Consider the following 24,806-nt stretch of genomic DNA (forward strand, 5'->3'; position numbering starts at 1 on the left):
TCAAGAGCTGCTGCTAGGAGTGCAGATTTGCAGGCGAGCAATCTGGCACGCCTTAGTCACATCAAGAAGAGGCACGCTGCTGCCCAGCATTGCTCCTCCTGCGTGTGGGTCCTGGAGAAAGGCTCACACTCGTAAGTCCCTCAGGGAACAGGCATGTGAAGGTTCACCTGGAGGGCAGGGGAGCCAGGACAGAACAGTAACACACGGGCAATGACATCATGTGGCACCATATGCAGTCAAAACAACGGACCAGATGCATGCACGGCAGCACGAGTGGATCGCTCACAAGCACCGCGCTGAGGGGGAATTGTTAGAGGCAGGATGAGGCACATAACTGATAGCATGCATGTAAATTAAAAGTCCAGACACACAAAACCATACAGATTTTACAAGATACACAGAGATACACATATTAACATGAAACACATCAGCATGTTTGCCTATGGAAGGAGGGGCATGGGAGTGGGAATTGGGGGGAAAAAAAGTACATTTTCAAAATAAATAAAGCAAGAGGGTCCCTGTACAGACAAATGAGTATAATGTGGCATGAACTGAAGGATGAAAAATGCAACTGTGCGTTGGAGCTGCAAATAAAGGATGTAGACCCTCTCACCTTCAGAGGTGCATTTTTTCACTCAAACATGTATCTATTCATTACGAGTTTATTGGCTCTTCTGGGCCTTGGGCTACAGTCTCAGACCCTAGGAAGAGGAACCGATAAGAACAGACACAGAGGAACCAAGGAAGTCAGAGGCAGGCATGCAGGGGCCTAGGGAAAGAGTCCAATGCAGAGGCAGGGAGGAAGGGCTGCCCCTGTCCAGGGCTGGGCAGCGGCTTGGCAGGAGTCCGGGGGGATGGGGGGGAAGGCTGAAGTCTCCTAGGCGCTCTCCTGTTGCTCCTCCAGAGGGTGGCAGATCCGTTGCAGCTGCCCAAGCTCAGGTGTGGACTCCAGCCGCATGATGGGACCAGCCTAGCACACAGATGTCAGCACCTGCACTCCCGAGCAGGAAGGCCTGGTCCACTTAGCTGGGGTCCTCCGGGCTGGCAGAAGCTCTGGGTCATGGCCATGCCACTTCCGTGAGATCTCAGTCCTCACCTCCAGGGACAAGGGAGAAGATGTCAGGAAGGTCCCACTGCAGCTTTGCTACTCAACCCCAATGGGACTTAGGGTGCAGGGAGAGGCCATGTAGGAGAATCGGAGACACAGGGCAGGAAAGGCCATGGCCGGCCACAGGCGCTGCTAAGAGCTGCCTCTGGAGGACACTATCCTGTGAGTACTTCTTGCCACTCCCCTTAGCTCCTTTCTTTACCTTCTAGCACTGCCTGTGTCTGAGCCCAGGTAAGAGATTTATGGGTGCTTGCTTGAGTTCCTGGCCAAATAACCACTCTGCTCTCCCTGAATGACTTAGACCAGCCTTGCTCGGGGTTCAATTTTGTGAGTTCAACTTCAGCCACTGTGAATCTGTCCAGAGGACATAACCCCAAGCGGGAGAGGACTCAGAACTCTGTCCGAGGGGCTGCAGTTGAGGGAACTGAAAGAGAAGTAGGTTGGGGTGGGGTGGGAGGGGGAGACTGGCAGGGGGCGCATCTGTATCTTCACAAATTCAAGGAGCCATCAGGGAGAAGAGGGAGCTGAGAGGTGATGATCCATTTCACAGAGCTGACCAACCACTAGGGCTGCAGTGACAGAGCAAAGGGAGGCAGATTTCTGTTCAGTGTAAAGATGATCTTCCGCACAGCTGTCTGACAACAGAGAGAACTACTGATAGGTAGTAAGCTCCCCGTCACCAGAGGTATGTAACCATCTGGTCTCTAACACTGCTTCCTGAGACAGATCCTCTCACAGCTCTCTGTGGAAACTCCATCCCCAGACCCCAGCAGCCTCAGCCAGGGCTGCTTTTCACCCCTCCCGGGATCCCCAGGGGCCATGACATGTTACACCCTGACATGAGGTCCTATGTCTGCAGCCCAGACACCAGATGAGAATGTATGACACTCGAGAGGCTGGGTTAGGAGTGAAGAGAGTCGGGGGGAGGAGCAGTTGGGGACAGAGGTGGCAGGAGGGGTGGGGAGCAGTAGTCCACAGCTAGGGGATAGGGCATGTGCAGCCAGGTCTCCAGCAGAGCCCGTGACCCTGCCCACACACACAGCGGTGGGTCTAGGAGTCTGGGCACTGAGATAAATTCTGCCATCTCTCTCTCTGGAACAAAACTGTCCTAGGGGAAAAATTGGTGTCTTCTGGGTGGAATTCATTTCTTGTAGGTCTCTGCCATCTTACCATGTTTCTGCAGGTGTGGCAGTACCGTCTGCTCTGTCTACTCATGTCTGTTCTCTTTGCGTGTATTTCTTCTAGGTGCTTTCCGTTTCCCCGGCTCTGCCTGGGTATTCCTCCCAGTCTCTGCATCTGACTCTGTTTGCCTAGTTCCCTGTATATCTACCTATGACTTTCTCGGTTCCTGTCTCTGTTCCCTCTGACTGTCTATCTCCGCACTGACATACACCCTCCCCCACTCTTCCTTACGTTCAATTTTAGGGACACAGAATTTGGGGATCCTTTTAGACACCCCACTTGATCCCTCTCCTAATCCCTCAAAGGTCTCCTCCACCTCCTGGTGAGTGGATGGTCGAACTCAGCCCAGCTCAGATGTAGGATGGATAAAAGATGTGTTCAGGAAGCACGCAGCTTAAGCTTGATCCAGGAGCTCAGGAGAAACCACCACAAAGGATCACAGGAGTCAAGGTGTGGCCTGAGCTGGAAGGTGGGCTCAATGAGTAAGGGGTAGCCTGGAGAGTCACACACCTCTTGGTTGAGGAAGCAGTAGAGGATGGCAACGATGAAGCCCTGTGAGGCCAAAGAGGAAGGACCCCATCAGAACACTCTAGCCTGGCCACAAGCGTCCACAGTTTTTCTACTACTTTTTCCCCATCCATCAGGCTGCAGGCTGGGCCAGGTCTGTGCTAAAAGTAAATTCAGATGCATTCATCACTTACTATGAGCCAGGCATATGGCCTCATATAATTTTCATAGCAAGCCTGCCAGGGATGTACTGTTGGCCCCATTTCTCTGACTTTCTTTAATTCTGTATCCCCATAATGAGCACATCCCTTGGCACATAATAGGGGCTCAGTAAAAGTTGAATAGGTAGGATGGATGGATGGATGGGTAGACGGGTGCATGGGTAGTTGACTGAATAGAGTGATAGAGGGATAGATGGAAGGTGGACAGACGGATTGCTGAATAGATGGATGAATGAGTAGCTCTCACCCTATCACAAAGTCAACCCAAGGCCTGAGGGCAACAGCACCTCCCTCCTGCCCAAGGACGTGGAGGTAAAGACTGCCTGTGGCGGCCTCACCTGGAAGGAGCCCAGACCCAACTCCAGGGGGAGGCGGATGCCCAGGCCGGCATCGTCGGGCAGGAAGTTGAAGATGATGTAGTGAATGCCAAACAGTGGGATGAGGAGAAGCGTTGACTTGGAGAGACGCCTGCAGGAAAGACAAAACCCAGGCTGCCAAGGCTGGGATCAGAAACCCCTGTGTGCACCCTGTCTGTTCTCTCTCCCACCACCTCCATGTCCACCTGTGCACCAGCCACCTGGGAAGCTCCACCTCCCCATGCTCACCCTGGGCTTCCTTACGTTGGGGCCCTAGATCCTGCTGTTCCCTCTGCCAAGTGCTCTTGTCCCAGGTTATTCCAAAGTCTATGCATCTTTCAAAGTCTAGTTCAAAGACTGCTTCCTCCAGGAGGTCTTCCCTGACCTTCCCTTCAACCCTATCTAGAGAGGATCTCCCTCTCCAGGCTCCCATAGACATTGATCCCAGCACTCAGCCTATCTGGCATGGTAACTGTCTCTTTGGAGTCCCCGTCCTTCCCAGATGGTGGTCTCCTAGCAGGCAGGGACCAAATCTGTACTCTCTCTGGGAACACAGGGAAGAGCATGAGGCCGGGATCATGAACGCCTGCTGGATGAGACAGACCACACCGAATCCCCCTCCAGTGTCCGTCCCCTCAACACACACACACACACACACACACACACGTGCACACGTTGTACCAGTACTGAGACTGCGTGTGGAGGCTGCCCTGAGCTGGTTCCAGTTTCCTCAGCAGGATGCGGATGATATTGAGAAAAAGCCCAAAGTTCACCTGGAAATAGAGGTGCAGAAAGATGGAGGGCAAGGGTTGGGGTAGCCCTGGTGGCCTGGGATGGGGCCCCAGCCCCTTTGAGGTCTAGAAACCCCAAATCCTTGAGACACAGGGATGTACAGGCAGACGGTCACACAGACCATTGCTCCAGAACTTGGAGCCTAGAGGCTGGGAGGTCCCACATGTGAGCGCTGGAGGGCAGAGGGGGCCGCAGGCTCCTCTTCCTCTCCAGTCCTGGGATGCGGGGTGCGAGGGTCAGGCCTTGCCACCTGTCTCCAGCCACTTCCAGGGCAGGTGTCCCTCACTTTGCACAATTGCTAAATTGGGACAAATTTATCAAAGCCATGCCAAGCAGTCCTCGCTGCCTCTGGGTTCCAGGTGGGAGGCGGGCTCGGTGGGCTTCTCCCCAACCCCAGCCTCTCCCAGCAGTGGGACCTGATCTGCAACCAGCGCTCCAGACTCATCCAAACCCTGAGCAGGAGGTGCCTGCGCGCAGGTCAAGCCCCACCCCTGGCTTTACCAATGGGATACTGTGACCCAGAGAGGGCCTCAGAGAATCAGGGGCGGAGCAAGGTTGCAACCAGGGGTCCCGACTCCCAGCCTGAGTCGTGTTTCCTGCTGTGCACGGCCCCTCGGCGAGGTTGACTGAATAAAGCAAAGGATGCTGCTGGCCCAGGGACTGACCCCAACGGAGAGCACGATGGGCCCTTTGATGATCCACCAGTAGGGGGAGCTGTCGTCCAGGTCCCAGCACCTGGAGAGGACGCCAAGAACACGGTGGCTGCAAAGACGCCCACGCACCTCCCCCGCCCTCCGCTTCTCCCTCCCAGGAGGCCCGCTCTCCTCTCTCCGGCATTCACGCCTTCCGGCCTCACCCCGCACCCCCAGCCTTCTTTCCTGTCTCAGCCAGTTAGGACCCCTCCCAAAGGGGCGCCCCGATCCAGGCTGGGTTCACCCTTGCTCTCCACTTAAATGAATAAATTTCTCTAAAATCAGTCTGCTCGACGCCTCGTTACCGGTCCCAACACTTCCCTTATTCGGGAGCTCCCCCACCGCCCGGCTCTTGCCCCTTCTGAGCTCTCCAGACTGCCGGCCCGGCCCCCACCCCCAGCCGAGCCGGGCCCTTCCCCTCCTCTTCCTGCTCCTCCTTCCAGCCTGGAGAGCAGCTTGTTCCACGCCCCTGCTGGCCCCTGGGGGTCCGCTCAGACTCACGCGATGTCCTCGAAAGCCAGCTTGCAGCCCACCCACGTGCCGGTGAGGAGCATGGGCAGCCCTGTAGGGGCGCAGAGGAGGGGGCGGGGAGCGGGCTGTGTCCTTGGCTCTGAGATCCGCCCCCACCTCCCACACACCACCACCGCCACCGCCAACCACACGGGCACTGCGAAGAGCCCGCGCTCTCCCCCACTTGCTGGAGGACCGCAGCGCCCCTTCCCCTCTCTGAGCCTCAGGGAGCCCGTCAGTGAGGCGCAGGGGCCTTTGTGTGAGCCCCCTGGGCCTCCGCAGCCCTCCACCTCCCCATGGTGTCCCACCGGGCCGCCCTCTGTGCTCACCCCAGGCAGCAAGAACCAGCCACCAGAAGGCGCTCCGTGAGCTGGGGGAGGTAGAGGCCAGGAGGCAGGTGAGGTAGACGGCTTCTGCCAGCAGCCAGCTGAAGTTGGTCATGGTGGCGAAATGGGAGGCTGCCACGGAGACCTTGCACAGAACCTGGGAGCCAGGACCCGGGCGCTTCGGAGCTGTGATGCCCATTGGAGCCCCCACCTGCCTGCGCCACCCCACTCAGACCCAGAACCTCCAGGCCCCTCCTCCTTAGGCTGGGCCATCCGACTCCTTGGGCTGCCCCAGAGGGAATGAGGTGGCATATGTGATGGTTAAGAGCACAGATTTGGGATCCAGACAGCCGGAATTCAAATCTGCCATCTATTAGCTGTGCAAACCTCCTCATGCCTTAGCCTTTCATCTGGAAGAGGAAAAACTTCCAATACCTAGCTCATGTCCTTGTCACAGGATTAAATGGAAACTGCTTTTGAGTTGCTTCTGTTTGCACTTTCCTTCCATCCCTCCGGAGCTGAAGTCAATTTCTAGAGCTGTGACTATGGAACATTTACTCACGCACAGCTGTGTCTTGCAAACACACGTCCACACCTGTGCATTCGTTCATTCACTGCACGGCTCATTCATGCGACAGGGTGCCCAGGACCACCTCTGAGCTCAGACAGCCCGGGTTTGGTCCCAGCTCTGTGCAGCCGGGTGACCTTGCCAATTGCCCCGCATCTACAATGTGGGATTGAAGTGATACTTTCTCCTTCAAGCTGTTTTGAAGGTGAAAGGAGATAATACAGTTGACCCTGGAACAACACAGGTTGGAACTACATGGGTTCACTTATAGGCGGACTTTCTTCCACCTGTGCCACCCTTGAGACAGCAAAACCAACCCGTCCATTTCCCCCTCCTCCTCCTCCTCCTCAGCCTACGCAACATGAAAATGACAGGATGGAAACCTTTATGAGGATCCACTTCCACTTAATGAATAGTAAATATATTTTCTCTTCCTTATGATTTTCTTAATAACATTTTCTTTTCCCTAGCTTACTTTATTGTAAGAATACAGTATATAATACATATAACATAGAAAATATGTCAACTGTCTGTGTTACTGGTACGGCTTCCAGCCAATAGTAGACTATTAGTAGTTAAGTTCTGGGGGAGTCAAAAGTTATATGTAGCTTTTCAGCTGTGTGGGGGTCAGCGCCCCTAACCCCTGTGTTGTTTAAGGGCCAACTGTTTTATGGAAAGCACTTAATGCTATGCCTGGCCCATAATAAGTGCTGATCATATACTATTATTAATTCTTTCATTAATTAATTGAGGTCATTTGTTAGTTTACTCATTTAGCTGTTCATTTCTGGCACAGTTTTAGAGGGCCTACTGGGTGCTGGGCCTGCACACCCTGCCCAACTTCCTTTAAATTTCAGTCTCCTCTTCCTCCCCTGCCCACCCCCACCCCAGCTCCTCCTGTCTTTGAGAGCATGTCCTCCCTCTTCATCCCCCCATAATTGCTCCTATCAAGTTCCAAAGCCACCTCCTCCCTGAAGCCCTTTCTCATTCCCTCCCGGCTCTCAGCTTCCTCCACCTGGGAGTTTCACAATCTGTGTGCAGTCTGTGCCCTGGGCGCTTTGTGAAGGAGGGACCCAGCTCTGCCCAGACGGACAAGAGCTCAGGGCGCTATGAAAGGGAAGGACAAGGCTGGGCACAGTGAAATGTGGTCTTGCTTGGAGTATGGAATGCGGAGTGTGCAACATGGGAGAGGGAGTGAAGATTTGGGGCCTGTCACAGGGGAGGGGTGATTTCCTGTTCCGTAACTGGCCACGTGGGATCCCCAAGGCCAGGCCCTAGGACAGGGCAGGCACATCAAGGTCTCTAATCCCTCCTCCTCTCCCCCACCCGCCCCGGCCCCTCCACCATGGACGTTACGGTGGAGAAGCTGCAGTGGTCCGTGTTGCCGCCGTGGAAGAGGGTGGCGTCCTTCAGGAACACGGCTCCCGCCTTGAGGATGAAGGTGGCGAACAGCTGGGTGTGGATGTAGTTCCGGGGGCAGTGGAGCCTCCTGGTGGGGACGGGAGACAGGAGGGGCAGGAGCGAGGTGGGAGAGGGCTTCTGCTGCCCTGCGACAGGGGACTGGGGAGGCTGGGCCTAGCCGGGCAGGAGGTGCAGTGAATTGAATCAAATCAACCTGAATTGAATTGAGCTGAACTTGAGGCTTCAGGTTTAGCCTTTCAGAACAGCTGACCAATCACTGCCCTGGGCTCAGCATAGGTGCAGGAACAGAGAAGAGCGCTAGGGGAACAGAGGCAGAAGTGGCAGGGCACGCCAGTGGAAGCCCCCTGAGTGACCAGAGAGGAGGCTCATCCCCAGGAGACAGAGAACAGCACAGGCCAGACGTGGCGCTCAGACTTCGAAGGCTGGGAGGCCTTAGAAGAGACAATGGTCAGAGGGCTGGAACAGTGCAGAAGAGTTCCTCGTAGGAGGAAAAAGGATTCTTAGATTCAGGTGGGAGCTGGGCTTTGAATTTTGACAGATGTAAACACACTGAGAAAAAGGAGGCATTCCAAGCAAATAGAATGAGCGCCATAGCCCACAGGTATAGAGGTTGCAGTGCGTTCTGGTGTGTGAAGAATGGGTCTCCGTGTTGGGGAAAAGGGAAGGAAAAGTTAGGCGTGGTCATAGTGGCTAGATCTAGGAAACTCTTGGCTACCCAGGCAAGGAATCAGACTTGGTCCTCTGAGCAACAGGGAGCCCATGAAGGTTCTGGAGGTGGTGATGAGGATGGCACACCTGAGAGCAAGCAGGATAGCGATGGCCACCAAGAGGGCTACAGTAGAGATGCTGTGGCCCATGGTGTAGATGATCTTCACTGTGGAGAAGTAGGATTTCTGGGGAGAGGGAAGACAGAAGAAAGTCTCAGTTTCTGGGCTTTTGGGGAAAGGAAGGCTTGGCATTTGAGCAGGTGAAGCCTTTGCAGTTCCTCCCCATCAGGGAGGGCCAGAGGTGTCCGTGGGTACCATGGGAAGCTCCTTCTGTGCACTGAAGCTTTTGTTTACAGCCTGTCTTCCACCTGGCCTGCTGGGGAGGGAGGGAGTGGCGGGAGTAGAGACACTCACTGCGCTCTAGGGTGGGGAGAGACAGCAACAGAAACTACATGTCCCTGGGGAATAACAACAGCCCAAGAGGAAATCAGCTTGTTTATCGACATCCAGCTTGCTTGCCGGCTTGGGAACACAATGTCCCCAAATAAAGGAGACAGTAGGGACAGCTGGGACAGCCATAGGCAGGCAGGCAAAAGCTTCCAATGGCCAAGAGTTCAAACCAATCAGAGTCCAGCGTGGCCCTCAGAGATGGAGGGTGCCGGCAAGGGAAGGGAGCAGGGGCCCAGGCACTGACCCCAGTCCCAGCTCTTCTGTGGGACGCAGGCAATCACTGCCCCTCTCTGACTCAGTGCTTTCATCTGAAAAATGGACACAGTTAGGCTTTACCTGTCAGGGCTTAGGGGAGAGAGAAATGGGATGATGGACATGGAAGCACCTTGCAAAGGCCCCGCTTGATGCAGAAGGGTGGGGTGTGCTGGCTGGGGTTGGGGGTCTCTGGGAACACGTCTGGACTGGAGTTTCCCTCACTTGCCCACACCACAGCCATGCACACTGCCCACAGATTGGGGACCAGAGAAGGGAAAGAGCTTGCCCAGGGCTACCAGGAGCCTTGTTTCTTCTGGAACCACTCAAAGCTCCCTGCCTCGGAGGCCTGGGCACAGAAAGGAGGCAGTGGCCAGCACATGTCCCACCTGCTGTCTGCCGTCCCTCTCCCTCCAAGCAACTCGGCCCATGTGCCACCCTTGAACAAATTGGCAAATGACCCCCCTCTCCTCTGGACACTTCACTGCCCTCTGCTGAAAAACTGCTGTAATTAGTCATCCAACCTGTGGCTAGAACGGGAACAGCAGCCCCTACAGTTGTGCAGTCCACCACCCATACAAACATCCATGGCGATCCTGCCTCCAAGATGCCAGGAAACTCTCACCTCGTCAGCCAGCAGCTCCAGGGGCACAGGGCAGGCCACAGGGTAAGGTGGGAAGGGCTCAGACCACCCCGTGATGGTACAATCCCGCTTCACAGCCCCTGGGAGGCAAGCAAGAGTCTTTGGTCACAGCCCCTTCCCTTCTCCCCAGGAGGGGTGGGGGCACTGTGGACCATCAAGTAACCCTGGCAGGGTTTGCACAGGCAGTCCTTCTTAGTAGCAGAGAGAGGGTGAGCTTCCCTCCAGAGGCCGGGTTCCGGGTCCAGCCTGCCTGGGACACACTCTGGGGCCTTCCCCCTCTGGCCTCAAAGGTGTCATCTGTGAACACAGAGAATCATTCCCCCGAGGGGCAGGGAGGAGTGAGCTGGGCCACCAGCATCCTAAGGGCAGTGGGGAGGACACCCAGGCCGGGGAGGAGGGGCAGAGCAGCCCCCCCCCACCCCCCCCAGCAGCTGGTGTCACCTTGGCATTCGCAGGCCCCGCCCTCCTCCACGCCTCCTGCTAGCGTCTGCAGAGCACGTGCTCCGTGCCCAGCTCCAGGTCCGGCACGGACAGGCCCCACGGTTAATGCTCATGTTCCCCCCGAGTCAGGGTCAGGAAGTGAAGGGCCAGGGTCACACTGGCAGAGGGAAGTTGGTATTCAAACCCAGTTCTGCCCACCCTAAAGCCAGTGACGTGTCACCAATTCTGCCACTTCCAGACGAAACCACCTCCCTTCCCACTGCCACACCCAGGACCCCTCACCTGGCTCTGAGCTGAAGTGAGAGAAGAAATCCGGGCAGGGGAGGGTGACCCACTCTCCAGGGCCTGCCAGCGGCCAGCACAGCAGCCCATCCCAGGTCCTGGGGCAGCCTAGGTGGAGACACGGAGCCGGGCAGACTCAGCCAGGGGCAAGGCTGCTCCGACATGCTGCGTGGTGAGGCTGCAGAAGGCAACGGGGTCAGAGAAGCCGCGCCTTCCACCCGAGCCCGTACCCACGGTGGCGTTGGGCATCCCCTCTGCTGCTCGCAGACAGGCGCTCTCGTCCTCTCTCAACCGCGTGATGACGTCACATTCTGGGTGCACGTGGCCCAGTGCCTGCAGGAGGGAGTTGACGGGGTGAGCCAAGCCAAGGTGTTCCTTCTGGGTTCTCTGGGCCACGTGGCCTGAGAACAGAGGCCAAGCTTGGTTCATTTCTGAGCCCCTGATCCTAAGCACAGGCCTGCGTCCCAGTGCTTACAGGTGTGTGTGATGGATGTTCAGGTGTCGGAATGGTTGAAAGGGAGGAAGGAAGGAGAGAGGAAGGAGGGAAGGAAGGAAGCTTCCGCTTTCCATCTCATGGAAGTAAGTTCTGAGACACACTGAGCAAAGTGCTTCAGAAGAGCTCACAGAGATGGCCAACTCCATCCTCGTAGTGGCCTTTCCTCCCTCCCTCTGCTGCTCTTTGCTCTGCACTCCTGCTCCCTGGAGGCAGTTCTGCATAAACTACCTTGAGGGGTGGAATGATGGCCCCCAAAGATGCCCACGTCCTAGTCCCTGAAACCCATGAATACGTTCCCTTACACGGCAAAAGGACTTTGCAGATGAGGTTAAGTTAAGGGTTTGGAGGAGGGAGATCAGCCTTATTATGATGGGAAGGAGAGAGAGACCAAGATTCAGAGGTGCTGCATGGCTACGCTGCTGGCACTGAAGATGGAGGCCAGGGCCACGAGCCAAGGAGCAGGCAGGGAGATGGACTCTCCCCTTCAGCCTCCAGAAGGAATATGCAGCCCTGCCAACACCTTGAATTTAGCCCACAGGAAACCATTTTAGACTTCTGACCTCCACCTCAGGTTCTGCTTTCAGGGCTACCCAAGCAAGAATACCTGAGCAAATGGGCAAGTGAGAGAGGACATGGGTACGCACGAGTATACAAATGAGGTGAAGGAGCGAATGAATGTGGAGGCATAGGTGAATGAATGAATCCGTGAATGGGTGACTGCCTGGCCGGCTGGCTGGTGGCATGCATGAGTCTACACACAGGCAGGCAGATGAGTATGTGGATGGGTGCATGGCGGGTGGGCTGGAAGCAGGGCTGGAGGTCTGGTGCGTGAGTGGGGGGCCGTGGAAAGATGGACGGGGGCCTGTGGACAGGTGGGTGGAAGGATCATGGCCTGCGTGTGTGGCTGCACAGTCACGAAGGTTGCAGTTTTAGGAGCTTCCCAGACTTGGTGCTGCCCAGTGACCACAAGGGATGTCTCTGGAAGCTGGAAAATAAGTTGTTTTTCTGGAAATCTTCTAGCAGTATTTCTGAAAGTGTGCCCCAAGAACCAACTGGATATCAACGGGGACGGAGCCAGGAATATGCAGAGATCTTTGATGGATCCAGTACTTTGCATTTTGATACGTTCTCCAGGGAGCTGGCAGTCACCTGCAGGAATTCCTAATACCTCTCCCTCCCACTGCCCTAGACTGAATGTGTAAGTGTGGGGGAAGCCAGTTTTATAAAACATACTCCCTACACTGTGGACTGGGTCTACAGCACACACATTTTTGTACAACACGCACGGCCAGTGTAGACTTCTATTCCTCAAGGCTTTCACAGGGGAGGAGTGGATGGGGGAGGGGGAAGGGCCTGGTCCTAAGGGACCCCATGCAAATTGGGATCAGAGACAGGACAGGCACTGCGAGGGAGTGGCCTTCTCACAGGGACTGGGGAGGTGGCATTTGAGCTGGACCTGGGAACAAAGGAGCATTTTGAAACAACACACACACACACACACACACACACACACAGTGGTGGGGAGAAGTGCATTCTGCACAGAGAGAACAGCATGTGCAAAGACACCGGGTGGGGACATACATGGTGTATTTCGGGAGCATCTGAGCTGTGTGAGGATAGGGCAGGTCTAACGTCTGTCTCCTCAGGGCCACCCTCACACACACGTGCACCCCACACACACCCTCGGTGTCCAGCAGAGCCCAGGTCAGCAAATGTTTCATCAATTACCAGTGTTATTGGACAGAAATGCAGGCACGGCAAATAGTGCAGTGGACGTGTGACAGGGCTAGGATCAGGAGCAGGGACTCTGACCACCAGAGTGGGGACAGAGGACAGTGGGCCACCTGGGAGGGAGCCACACACACACTGGACTCCACCTGCTCCTGGGGGAGACTCCACGGCCCTGGACCCCTGGCCTCGCTGCCCGTGACGGCTGCTCATCCCGACGTCTGTGGGACGGAGCCCACGCCGGGAGGCAATGATTTCGTTCTAGCTCTGGCACCAGCACCATCTAGTCGCTGATCACCACCTGGTCTCAGGTCCCCCCCCCCGGAGAATAAAGCTTTACTGTGGGGTGCACACGGCTGGGGGGGGGGCCTCCTTCACTCCGGATGGGGCGGGCAGTAGGAGTCACCTGCAGTGTGCCCCTGGGCCCAGCGCTTGGCAAATCTGATCCACTCGGTGCACCACGCTGGCCACAGGTAGCTCTCTTTTTACAAGAGACAAGTGAGGCTCAGGAAGGGTGAGGAACTTGCCCTGCGTCACACAGCTAGTTTCATGGTTCCAGGATTCAAGCCCAAAGCCTGTGCACCTAGGGTCAGGTGCCGCAAGTGCCTTGGAGGCCGGCAGCTCCCCAGCAAGGCGGTGGAGGAAGATTTCAGTCCGCCTGGCGCCAAGGAGCACCCTGCCAGCCAGGGCTTCCCACCCAGCACCTGTGACTCCCCTCCTGGCCCCTGCTGTCACGTGCAGTAGCCTCCTGGGAAATATGCGGGGCAACTGTAGCACATTTGGGGAGGGCACTCTGTCCTGGTGCCCCATGCCCCGGCATTCCAGGCCACAGAGCTGCCCCAACCCTCGGGCATCATGACGGGAAGAGTCCTCTAAATGCTGGAGCAGGAGCAACTGGTCTCTACCAACTACTAAGGTCCCGCTCTGTCCCCAGCCACACACACTTCAAAGGACACAGCAACGGAATTGGAGTGTGGCTCAAGCAGTCCTGGGGCTGGGGAGGGCGGGAGAGCTTCGCAGAGGAGCATGTGCAATCACCAGGCACTCACGGCTTAGAGAAAGAGCAGACTTAGGGTGTTTAGGGGGGCTCTGACATTGCCTCCCAATTCTCAGGCACCAAAATGGGGCAGACTGAGTCTCTGTGGGCCCCAGAGGGCACGGCCAGGCCCTGGGACAAGCAACAGGCGGTGAGCTCAGCTCAGCTCAGCACCAGGAAGGAACTGTTGGAGCTGCCCTGGTCAGAGCAGACTGGTAGGGAGGAGGAACGAGGGAGGGAGCCCTGGGATCAGTCCTCCTAGCCACCGCCTGCCACCTGCGTGGGCCCTGCGGCTCCCAAGTCTGGAGCCCCGTGGCAGAGGCAGGAGGGGCTGCGCTGGCTACTCACCGTTGGGACCCGGCTCAGCACGCAGAGGATGCAGGCGCCCCACACCCGGCCGTCCATGCTGGGGGCTCAGCGGCTCCCTCAGACAGCACTGAGGCTTCAGTGCACCCCGGCTCTGCCCTCCCCACTGTCCCCCGACACTGCCGCTGCCACCACACCGTCTGCCTCCCCTTCCTAGGTGGCTGGCTGCGTAGGCAGGAGCCAGCAAAGGGGACACGACCCGCTGAATATTCACCAGGACTGCAGGACACCGTGCCCAGTTCAGCCCTGGGCCTGGGAGGCCTCCCTGTCCCCAGAAGGGAGGGGCTGAGTCCCCTCCTCACCCCGCTTCCACTCTGTCTACAAGTCTGCTTGCATGTCTGTCCTGAGAGCAAGGGCCCAGAAAGGTGACAGCCACAGGACACTGCTTGCTCCAGTTGGTCAATATTCTTTGCCATTTTCTTCTCGGAGCCCAGCTCTCTGACACTGGAGTGAGCCCTCAGAATGAAGGGACTTCAGAGAACAGGAAGGGGACCTGGGCCTGCCCTCAGGGAGCCCCCAGGTTGGCCGGTGCTCCCAGTCTCATCCACAGGGCTGGAGGGCGAGCTCAGGGCTGTGGGGACCCCTCGAGGCCGGTAGGGTGTCAGTGGGGCTGGAGGGTTGGGATGAGCTTAGAAAAGGAAGCGTGATCACCAAGCGCCAGCATGGCCTGGCCAAGAATGTGTCACATCGGCAAGACCCGATTTCTTTACCTGGCAAGGACACCAGCCTGGATGGTTTCAGTCTGCAAACATCACGGCTCTGGGGGCTGTCACAGTCCCTCCAGAAGTCCTCAGGCCAAGAGGGGAAATGAGGCTGACTGGAAGCCTTGTTAGTAAAAGGATTCATGGCCAGGCCATCTCGGACGGGGCAAGACAATTGTCATCAGTAGCAGAAATGAGAGGACTTGCACAGCCACTCAAATTACTAGAACATTCATTGCCTCGTCATTTTTATCCTGGTTTTTTACTTTAAAGTGCAGGATCTCAATTGGCCAGGCTGAAGACAGCATTCTAAATTCCCCTGGACCTTGCACAGCATTTTGGACTTTGAAAACAGGTTTTATCTTTGAAAGCCCTGAATGTCCAGCAGGTGATACATCCGGGTGTTTGTGTGCAGAACCGCCCCCCTCCCCCCACTCATAGAGGCTGCCGGGCCAGACGCCGGGGATACCAGACGTGTTTACAACCTGACCCGCATCATGAATGTTGAAGGCTCCTGGCCCCTGACACGTCTGGATTTAGGAATTGTTTTACATCAGCAGGGCTTTATTTTTCCATTTGTGTTCATTGTCAACAAAATGTTGAAGAAAAATATTTTGAGTAGAAAACATGAGGCCCCCCAGGCTCCAAGCCCCCCTATCCCTTGTACAAGTGTTTTCACGAGTTGAACGGTGACATCAGAGCGGGTGGCCCACCACACTGAGTGCCGCACATTTTTCAGGGTGAAGCAGAGGAATCACAGGTGGGAAGAGCATAATGCTGGAAAGATATAACTTAAAGGGAAAGCTAGAACTTCTGTCTCTCAGCTACAAAGAGGCAACAGGAAAAAACATTACAATTAATCTCCATTGATAATTAGCATCAATATCATTAGTATTAATGATGGTTAATAATTGATGTTGATAGAGATAATTAACAGTTATTGTCTGAATTGGTGGCTCTTAAGAGGGAGCAATTTTGTCCCCCTAGGGGACATTTGGCAATGTCTAGAGACATTATCACAACCAGGACTTGGGGGTGTGGAGGAGGGGTGGGGAGGTGTTACTGGTATCTAACGGGAAGGGACCCCCACGGGTGCTGTTCATCATCCTACAACGCACAGGATGGCCCTCCGCAGCCATATGAAGAATTATCCAGTCCCAAAGGTCAGTAGGACCAAGATTGGAAAACCCTGCTCTAATGGTCGGTGTTCCCCAAGGATCCCCCCAGGCCTGTTCCTTCACTGAACTCTCTTCTCTAGCAATTTCTCCCACACCCACGTGCCCGGCCACCCGCATGCTCCAGTGCAGACACCCACACCCACATCCAGCCCTTCAGCTCAGGTCCAATGAGGGTGGGGGCGACAGAGGTCCCCAAGTGGGGGCTGTGCTCTTGCCCAGACCCCGCCCTTTCACCCAGGCTGGCCAGCTCTGAGGAGCAGGAGCCTCCAGGCAATATCCCCATAGACCCTGAATCGGGATTTGGCTGGGCCAAAGTGTCCAGTGACAAGTCTGGTCACTTGTGACACCAAGTGCAAATGCAATCAGGGTTCAAATTCTGCCTCCACCACATGCTAGCTGTCACAGGTTGGGCAAGTAATTTAACTTTTCTGAGCCTCGGTTTCCCCACCTGAAAAATGGGGATGATACTACTTCCTTCCTAGTAGAGCTGGGACAAGAAAAGGCATGTCTTATAAAGAACCTCATGCAGAGCCTAGCTCACGTTGGACAGTCATTAATGGTAGCATGTAACAAGGATCAACTATCAGCAAATAAGTTTAGAACAACTGATTCTTTGTATAGAAAAAATAAAATTTCTAGCTCACATTTACAAAATATAGGTTCCAGATTTAAAGCCCTAGCTATAGAACAACAAAATAATAAGATTCTTTAAAAAAGAATAGAAATTTGTTTTATAACCTTAGAACAAAGGAGACTTTCTTATTTTTTTTTTTAAAAAAGAAAACCATAAAGGAAAAATCAATGTTTGACCACATCAACATTTAAAAAATATATATTCAAGAAAGGACACCACAAATGAAAACTAAAAGCGAGCTACAAACTGAAAGAAATGTTTGTGACCAATACTGACAAAAAAATGCATAGTATCAAAAATACATTTGAAAAATACATACAAATCAATAATAAAGAGGAAAATAACTCAAAAGAAAGAACCCAAACATGGACTGGTGATTTTTATGAGTAAAGGAGGTAAAGACTGGAGATTTAGAAGGTCAAGCTCAGTGGAATTTATGAGGCACAGTACCAGAGAGAAGGCACTGCACAGAGACAGAGCCTCGCGGTTCTGAAAACAGGTCCTCCTCAACATCCCCACCCTGCAGTCCTCAACAAGATACCTATCTGAAAATGTGTGAGAAGAAACTAAGGCTGAATAAAAAACAACTGGAATGGCATAGGCAAAAAATTCTCAAAACTCACATAGGGCTAAAAATAGTTTGTGCTCTGACTAGCCCAGGCGGAAAGAACTTGTACCATACAGGGCATGAATATGTAAGAGTAATGCCTTACATATTCATGCCCTGTATGTACCATACAGGGCATGAATATGTAAGAGTAAGGATGGCATTAGCCTTAGAGTAGGGTTGCTCTTAACCCATTCTAACAAAGCTTAAGTTCAAACCTAAATTGGGTCCAAAACATAACTGCACTAGACAAAAATCCAGCACCACTTAAATATATAAAAGAAAATCCAGAAACCACCAAAGTAAATTCACAATGTCTGACATCCAATAAAAAATTACCAAGATTGCAAAGAAGTAGGAAAGTATAATCTATAACCAGGTGGAAAATCAATAAATAAAAACAGACCTAGGTGTGACAAGATGATGGAACTAGTCAATGAAGATGCTAAAAGTTATTAAAAATATTCTCCATATGTTTTAAAAAGAGTAAATCATGGTATAATGAGTAGAGAATAAAGCTATTTTTTAAAGACCCAAATTCAACTTATGAAAATAAAAAATACAATATCTAAAATGAAAAAAAAATACACTGGCTGCAATTAACAGCAGATTAGACACTGCAGAATGAAGAGCAGTGAACTCAAAGATATCTCAATATACACTATCTGGAATGAAACACAAAGAGAAAAAAAGAATGGATAAAAATTAGGAAAAACATACTTGTAAAAAAAACAGAATGTAAGTTAATTATGAGACAATATCAAGTGATCTAGCATACAGGTAACCGGAGTCACAGAAGGAGGGAGAAGTTCAGAAAAATATTTGAAGACAAAATTGCTGAAGACTTACAAATGAAAAATACATATCTATGGATCCAAGAAGTTCAGTGAACATCAAGCAGTATAAACAAATAAAAAACACTCCAAGGCACATGATAATTAAATCACTGAAAACCAGTGATGGAAAAATCTGATCAGCGACCAAAGGGGAAAAGACACATTGTGTACGGCAGAACAAAGGTAGGAATTATTGCAGATTCTCATCAGAAACTATGCAAGTCAGAAGACAGTGGGGAGATATCTTTAAAGTACTGAAAGAAAAAAAACTTTCAAGCTATATCTCTTTGTTAGTGAAAATATCTTTCAAATATGAGGGCAAAATAAAGACTTTTAAAGAGAAACCAAAGATGAGAATTCATTGCCAACAGAACTGCACTACAAGAAATGCTAAAGGAAGTTTTTCAAGTCAAAAGGAAAATGAGAACAGAAGGAAATTTTGAACTACACTAAGGAATAAAAGGCACTGGAAATGGTAAATAAGAGGGTGAAAATAAAAGAATCTTTTTCTCATTTTATGCTCTTTAGAAGTTAATTGACCCTTATGAATATAGATGCAAAAATCCTCAACAAAATAGTAGCAAACCAAATTCAACAGCATATTGAGAGGATTATACACTATGGTCAAGTGGAATTTATCCTGGCAATGCAAGGGTAGTTCAACATATGAAAATGAATCAATGTAATACACCAAATTAATAGAATATATTTTTAAAAAATCAAAATAATCTTGGGAAAAAGCTACATTTGGAGGTCTCACACATCTCAATTTCAAAACTACAGAGCTATAGTAATCAAAACAATGTAGTAATGGCACAGAGATAGATATCTGGACCAATGGAGTGGAATAGAGAGCTCAGCCATAAACCCTCACTTATATGGTCAGCTGATTTTCAACCAAGCTGCTAAGGCCGTTCAACAAGGAAAGGATAGTCTTTTTAACAAATGGTGCCTGGAAAACTGGATATCCATATGCAAAAGAATGAGGTTAGACCTTTACCTTACACCCTATACAAAAATTAACTCAAGGCCGGGCGCGGTGGCTCACGCCTGTAATCCTAGCACTCTGGGAGGCCGAGGCAGGTGGATCGCTCGAGGTCAGGAGTTCGAGACCAGCCTGAGCAAGAGTGAGACTCCGTCTCTACTAAAAATAGAAAGAAATTATCTGGCCAACTAAAATATATATATATACAAAAAATTAGCCGGGCATGGTGGCACATGCCTGTAGTCCCAGCTACTCGGGAGGCTGAGGCAGTAGGATCGCTTAAGCCCAGGAGTCTGAGGTTGCTGTGAGCTAGACTGACGCCACGGCACTCACTCTAGCCTGGGCAACAGAGCGAGACTCTGTCTCAAAAAAAAAAAAAAAAAAAAAAAAAAAAAATTAACTCAAAATGGATAAAGACCTAAATTTAATAGCTAAAACTCTTAGAAGAAAACATAATAGAAAATCATTACCTTGAATTTCACAAAGGTTAAATATGATAACAAAAGCACAGGTAACAAAAGAAAAAACAGATAAATTTGACATTACCAAAATTAAAAACTTTTGTGCATCAAATAACACTATCAAAAGAGTGAAAAGACAACCCACATAATGGGAGAAAACATTTGTAAATCATATATCTTATAAAGTATTAATATCCAGAATTCATAAAAAACACATACAACTCAACAGCAAAAAGGTAAACAGCCCAATTCAAAAATGGGCAAAGGACTGAAATAGACATTTTTCCAAAGATGATATGCACATGAAAAGATGCTCAACACCGTTAGTCATTAGGGTAATACAAATCAAAACCAGAATGAGATAGAACTTCTGTCTTAGTCCATTTAGTGTTGCTTTAAAGGAATATCTGAGGATGGTTAATTTACAAAGCAAAGAAGTTTATCTGGCTTACAGTTCTGCAGGCTGTTCAGGAAGCATAGCCCTGGAATCTGCATCTAGTGAGGACCTCGGGCTGCTCCACTCATGGCAGAAGGTGGAGGGGAGCTGGTGTGTGCAGAGATCACATGGCAAGAGAGGAAGCAAGAAAGAGAAGAGGGAGGTGCCAGGCTTTTTTAAACAACCAGTTCTCATGGGAACTAATAGAGTGAGAACTCATTCACATCTACCCCTCCCTGTAGGAGGACATTAATCTATTCATGAGGGATCCACCCCATGACCAAAACACCTCCCATTAAGCCCCACCTCCAATGCTGGAGATCACATTTCAACATGTGATTTGGAGGGGATTAAACAAACCAAACTGTAGCAACTTTATACCCACTGTGATGGCTATCATTTTTAAAAATTTTAAATAAAAATAACAAGTATTAGTGAAGATGTGAAGAAATCAGACATTTGGGCATTGCTAGTGGGAATGTAAAATGGCACAGCTGCTATGGAAGACAATTGGGCAGTTTCTCAAAAGGTTAAACAATGAACTACCACATGATCCAGGAATTTCACTCCTAGGTATATATAAAAAAGAATTGAAAGTAGAGATACCAACAGATATTTGTACACCAATATTCATAGGATCATTATTCACAATAGCCAAGTACAGAAACAATCCAAGCATCAACAAATGAATGAATAAACAAAATGTGGTATATACCTACAAATGGAATATTATTTAGCCATAAAAAGGAATGAAGTTCTGACACATGCTACAACATGAATGAACCTTGAACATATTATGTTGAGTGATATAGGCCAAACACAAAAGGACAAAGATTGTATGATTCCACTTATATGAGGTATCTAGATTTGGAAAATCCATAGACACAAAAAGTAGAATAGAGATTACCAAGGTCTGGGGCAATGGGATAATCGGGAATTGCTTGTTTAATGGGTACAGAGTTTCTGTTTGATAAGAAAAAAATGTTCTGGAAATAGATAGTGAAGATGTTTGCAAAACATTGTGAATGCATTTAATGCCACTAAATTATACATATAAAATTGTTAAAGCACAGATTCAAGTAGACCTGCCATTTGACCCAGCAATCCCATTACTGGGCATATACCCAAAGGAAAAAAGGTCATTCCGTAACAAAGACACATGTACCCGAATGTTTATAGCAGCACAATTCACAATAGCAAAGATGTAGAAACAACCCAAATGCCCATCAATACATGATTGGATTAGTAAACTGTGGTATATGTATACCATGGAATATTACTCAGCTATAAGGAATGATGAAGATACGACATCTCTATAGTTCTCCTGGAGAGAGTTGGAACCCATTATATTAAGTGAAGTGTCCCAAGAATAGAAAAACAAGCATCACATGTGCTCACCAGAAAATTGGTTTCCCTGATCATCACCTAAATACAAATCTGGGAACGACACCAATTGGACATCAGACTGAGGTGGGGGGTGGGGGAGGGGATGGGGGTATGCCTACACAATGAGTACATTGCGCACCGTTTGGGGAGTGGTAACACTTGAAGGTGCTGACTCAGGAAAGGGGGGGTGGGGAAAAAATATGAAACTGTTGTTTTTAACTTGCAAAAAAAAAAAAAAAGGAGATGAAGAAAGGAGAAAAAAAAAAAACATCACAGTGCAATGCATTACTCGTGTGTTTGTGGTGAGGCTGGCGTTAACAAACCTATTGCGCTGCCAGTCATATAAAAGTCTAGCACATACAATTATGTATGGCATACAGTACTTGTAATGATAATAAATGACTATGTTACTGGTTTAAAAAAAAAATTGTTAAAGCAGTAAATTTTATGCCATATACGCTTTTACCACAATTTTTAAAATGGAAAAAAAGATGATTGCTTAAAGCAAAACTAATAGTTATATATTGCGGTGTTTGTGACATATGTAGAAGTAAAAAGTATGAAAGAAATAACAAAAAGAATTGGAGGAGGAAAATGAAAGTGTATTGTTGTAAAGTTTTTATTCTATATGAAGCAGTATGGTATAGTTTGAAGGTAGATTGTTGTAAGTTAAAGATATATACTGTAAATCCTTGAGGTTCCACATTTAACAAAATAAAACAAAGAGATATGATTAATTAGTCAATAGTGAAGGTAAAATAAATCATAAAAATCATTAATAAATAAACAAAGGAAAAGAAAGATAAAGAGCAGATGGGACAAATAAAAAGCAAATAGCAAAATTGTAGGGATAAACCTAACAAAATCAATGAATAAATTAAATGTAAATTACTGATTATCCCAATTAACAAGATTACCAGATTGAAAAAAAATTAAGATCCAACTATATGCCGCCTACAAGAAATCCACTTCAAATATAAAGGACAGATAGGTTAAAAGTTAAACAAAGAAAATAGATATAACATAAAAACAGTAGCTGACAGAAAGCTAGAGTGACTATGTTAGTATCAGACAAAATAAAGTCCAGAACAAGGAATAACAGCAAGGATAAATATGAACATTTCATAATGATAAAGGGATCAATCTATCAAGAAGATATAACAATCTTAAATGTATATGCACCTAATAACAGCATTTTAAAATGCATAAACAAAGCACAGAAAGAATTTTTTAAAAGAAATAGACAAATCCAAAATTATAGTCTGAGGTTTCAACACTCCTTTCTGAGTAATTAATAAAGCAAATAGATAAAAATTCAGTAAGACCCTAGAAGCAATGACTCCCCAGTAGCAATGAGCATACCTATTAATAGTTCCCAGATCTTGATGTCTAATACCATTCTGTAATAAAAGGAACCAGGGATCCTTGAAACAAAATGGCTGATTTTAGGGCTGTGGTAAGAAATACACAAGGTGAGTACGGAGCATCTTGTAGTGCCAGGAAGTAAGGAAGCACTCAAAAGCTCCGCAGTGGTGGCATTATGTCAAAGGGGACACAGGAGTCAACAGAAAGAACTCCCAATGGCCAAAGCTGGGACAATCTGAGCAATAAAATTAGTGAGATAACATTGGATTATAACCCAAACTATCAAATATATATCCTTGAGTCCAGACTTATGTGAATAAATAATTGAATAAATAAATAAAAGGGGAGAATAGACAACGTTCTTGTGCAGAAGATTTCTAAATAATTTATTCAGATACTCCAACTCAAAAGGGTGGAGCGTAACTCCCCACTCCTTAAGTGTGGGCTGCCCTTGCCACCTTCCTTCCAAAGAGTACCGTATGGGCAGGGGGGAAATAACTTTACAGTGGAGAAGATTCACAAGCACTCTTTCAGCTAGGCGATCAAAGTTAATATCAGCAACGATAAATTATACTGATAGCATGTACTGTTGACATGGTACAGTAAGAACGGCACATTATCTCTGCGGCCTTTCTCCCCAAAATCCACAAATCTAGTCTAACCATGAGGAAAACATTGGACAAATCCCATTTATCTCAGTCTGTCTGCGCCGCCATGACAAAAATGCCATAGGCTTGGTGGCTTTAACAATAAACATTTATTCCTCACAGTTCTGGAAGCTGAGAAGCCCAAGATCAAGGTGCTGGCAGATTCACTGTCTGGTGGGGGTCCCCTTCCTGGGTCATAGGCAGCAGTCTTTTCACTGTGTCCTCACCTGGTGAGGGGCAAGGGAGCTCTCCGAGGTCTCTTTCATAAGGGCACTAATCCCCTTCATGAGGGCCCCACCCCCCTCACCTAATCACCTCTCAAAGGCCCCACCTCCTCATACCATCTGACTGGGGGTTAGGGTTTGCACACATGGGTTTTGGGGGCACCACAAACAGTCAGTCCACAGCGCCATTAGAGGAGCATTGTACAAAACGCCAGACCAAAACTCCTCAAAACTGTCAGGGTCAGCAAAACCCAGCAAAATCTGAAAACTGTCACAGCCAACAGGAAACTGAGAAGACATGATGACTAAATGTAAGATAGTGCCCTGGATGGATCCTGAAACAGAAAAGGGCATTACACGAAAATAAGGAAATTGGAATAAAGTATAGACTTTAGTTAATAATAATGTATCAATATTGGTTCATTTGTTGTGACAAAGGTACCATACTAATATAAGATGTTAAAAATAGGGGAAATTGGATCTGGGGTATATGGGAACTCTCATACTATCTTTGCAACTTTTCTGTAAATCTGAAACTATTCTAAAATTAAAAGTTATTCTTAAAAAATAAGTAAGGTGACCAGGCATGATGGCTCACACCTGCAATCCTAGCACTTTGGAAGGCCAAGGTGGGAAGATCACTTGGAGCAAGGAGTTTGAGATCAGCTTAAGCAACATAGTAAGACCCTGTCTCTACAAAAAAAAAAAAAAAAAATAGAAGAACCAAACAAGGACATTCCAAGAGAAGAAAATTGCCGACCATTATCTCTTAAAAATATACACCCCTCCCCCACCTCCCAAAAAAACCCTTAACAAAGTACTAGCAACTCAAATCCAGAAATATGTAAAAAGGACAGTGGAGTCATCCCAGGAATGTGAAGCTGGTTCAAAACTTAAAATCCAGTGAGTATAACTCACCATATTATCAAACTAAAGAAGAAAAGCCACGTTATCATCTCCAGAGATGTAGAGAAAGCTTTTGACAAAATTCAACATCTGTTCATGATTAAAACTCTCAGTAAACTAAAAATAAAAAGAAATTTACTTTACCTGACAAAGAGCATCTTCAAAACACCTACAGCCGTCACATTAAATAATGAAAAACTGATGCTTTCCCCCTAAGACAGCGAACAAAAGAAAAATGTTCTCTTTTACTACTCCTATTCAACGTCAGATGAAGTCAGGAAATAGAAATAAAAGGTGTGCAGATTACATGGAAGGAATGAAACTAGTTCTTTTAGTAGACAACATAATCTCTGTA

The 24,806-nt window shown here is 49.3% G+C and overlaps 1 protein-coding gene across 1 annotated transcript; it reads right to left on the bottom strand.

Moving 5' to 3' along the window:
• Positions 1-970: 970 nt before the first annotated feature.
• Positions 971-14,124, bottom strand: GHRHR (growth hormone releasing hormone receptor). Its single transcript, XM_069462065.1, has 13 exons — positions 14,068-14,124; positions 10,690-10,792; positions 10,460-10,567; positions 9,719-9,816; positions 8,480-8,577; positions 7,619-7,751; positions 5,698-5,851; positions 5,360-5,420; positions 4,832-4,901; positions 4,056-4,147; positions 3,357-3,486; positions 2,801-2,842; positions 971-1,096 (listed from the first exon to the last, which is right to left on the bottom strand). Exons 1-13 carry the CDS (start codon positions 14,122-14,124, stop codon positions 971-973), a joined length of 1,272 nt encoding a protein of 423 aa, XP_069318166.1.
• Between the last annotated feature and the right edge of the window lie 10,682 nt (positions 14,125-24,806).

The sequence above is a fragment of the Eulemur rufifrons genome, chromosome 29 (assembly GCF_041146395.1).
Source record: "Eulemur rufifrons isolate Redbay chromosome 29, OSU_ERuf_1, whole genome shotgun sequence".
NCBI classification, from domain to species: domain Eukaryota; kingdom Metazoa; phylum Chordata; class Mammalia; order Primates; family Lemuridae; genus Eulemur; species Eulemur rufifrons.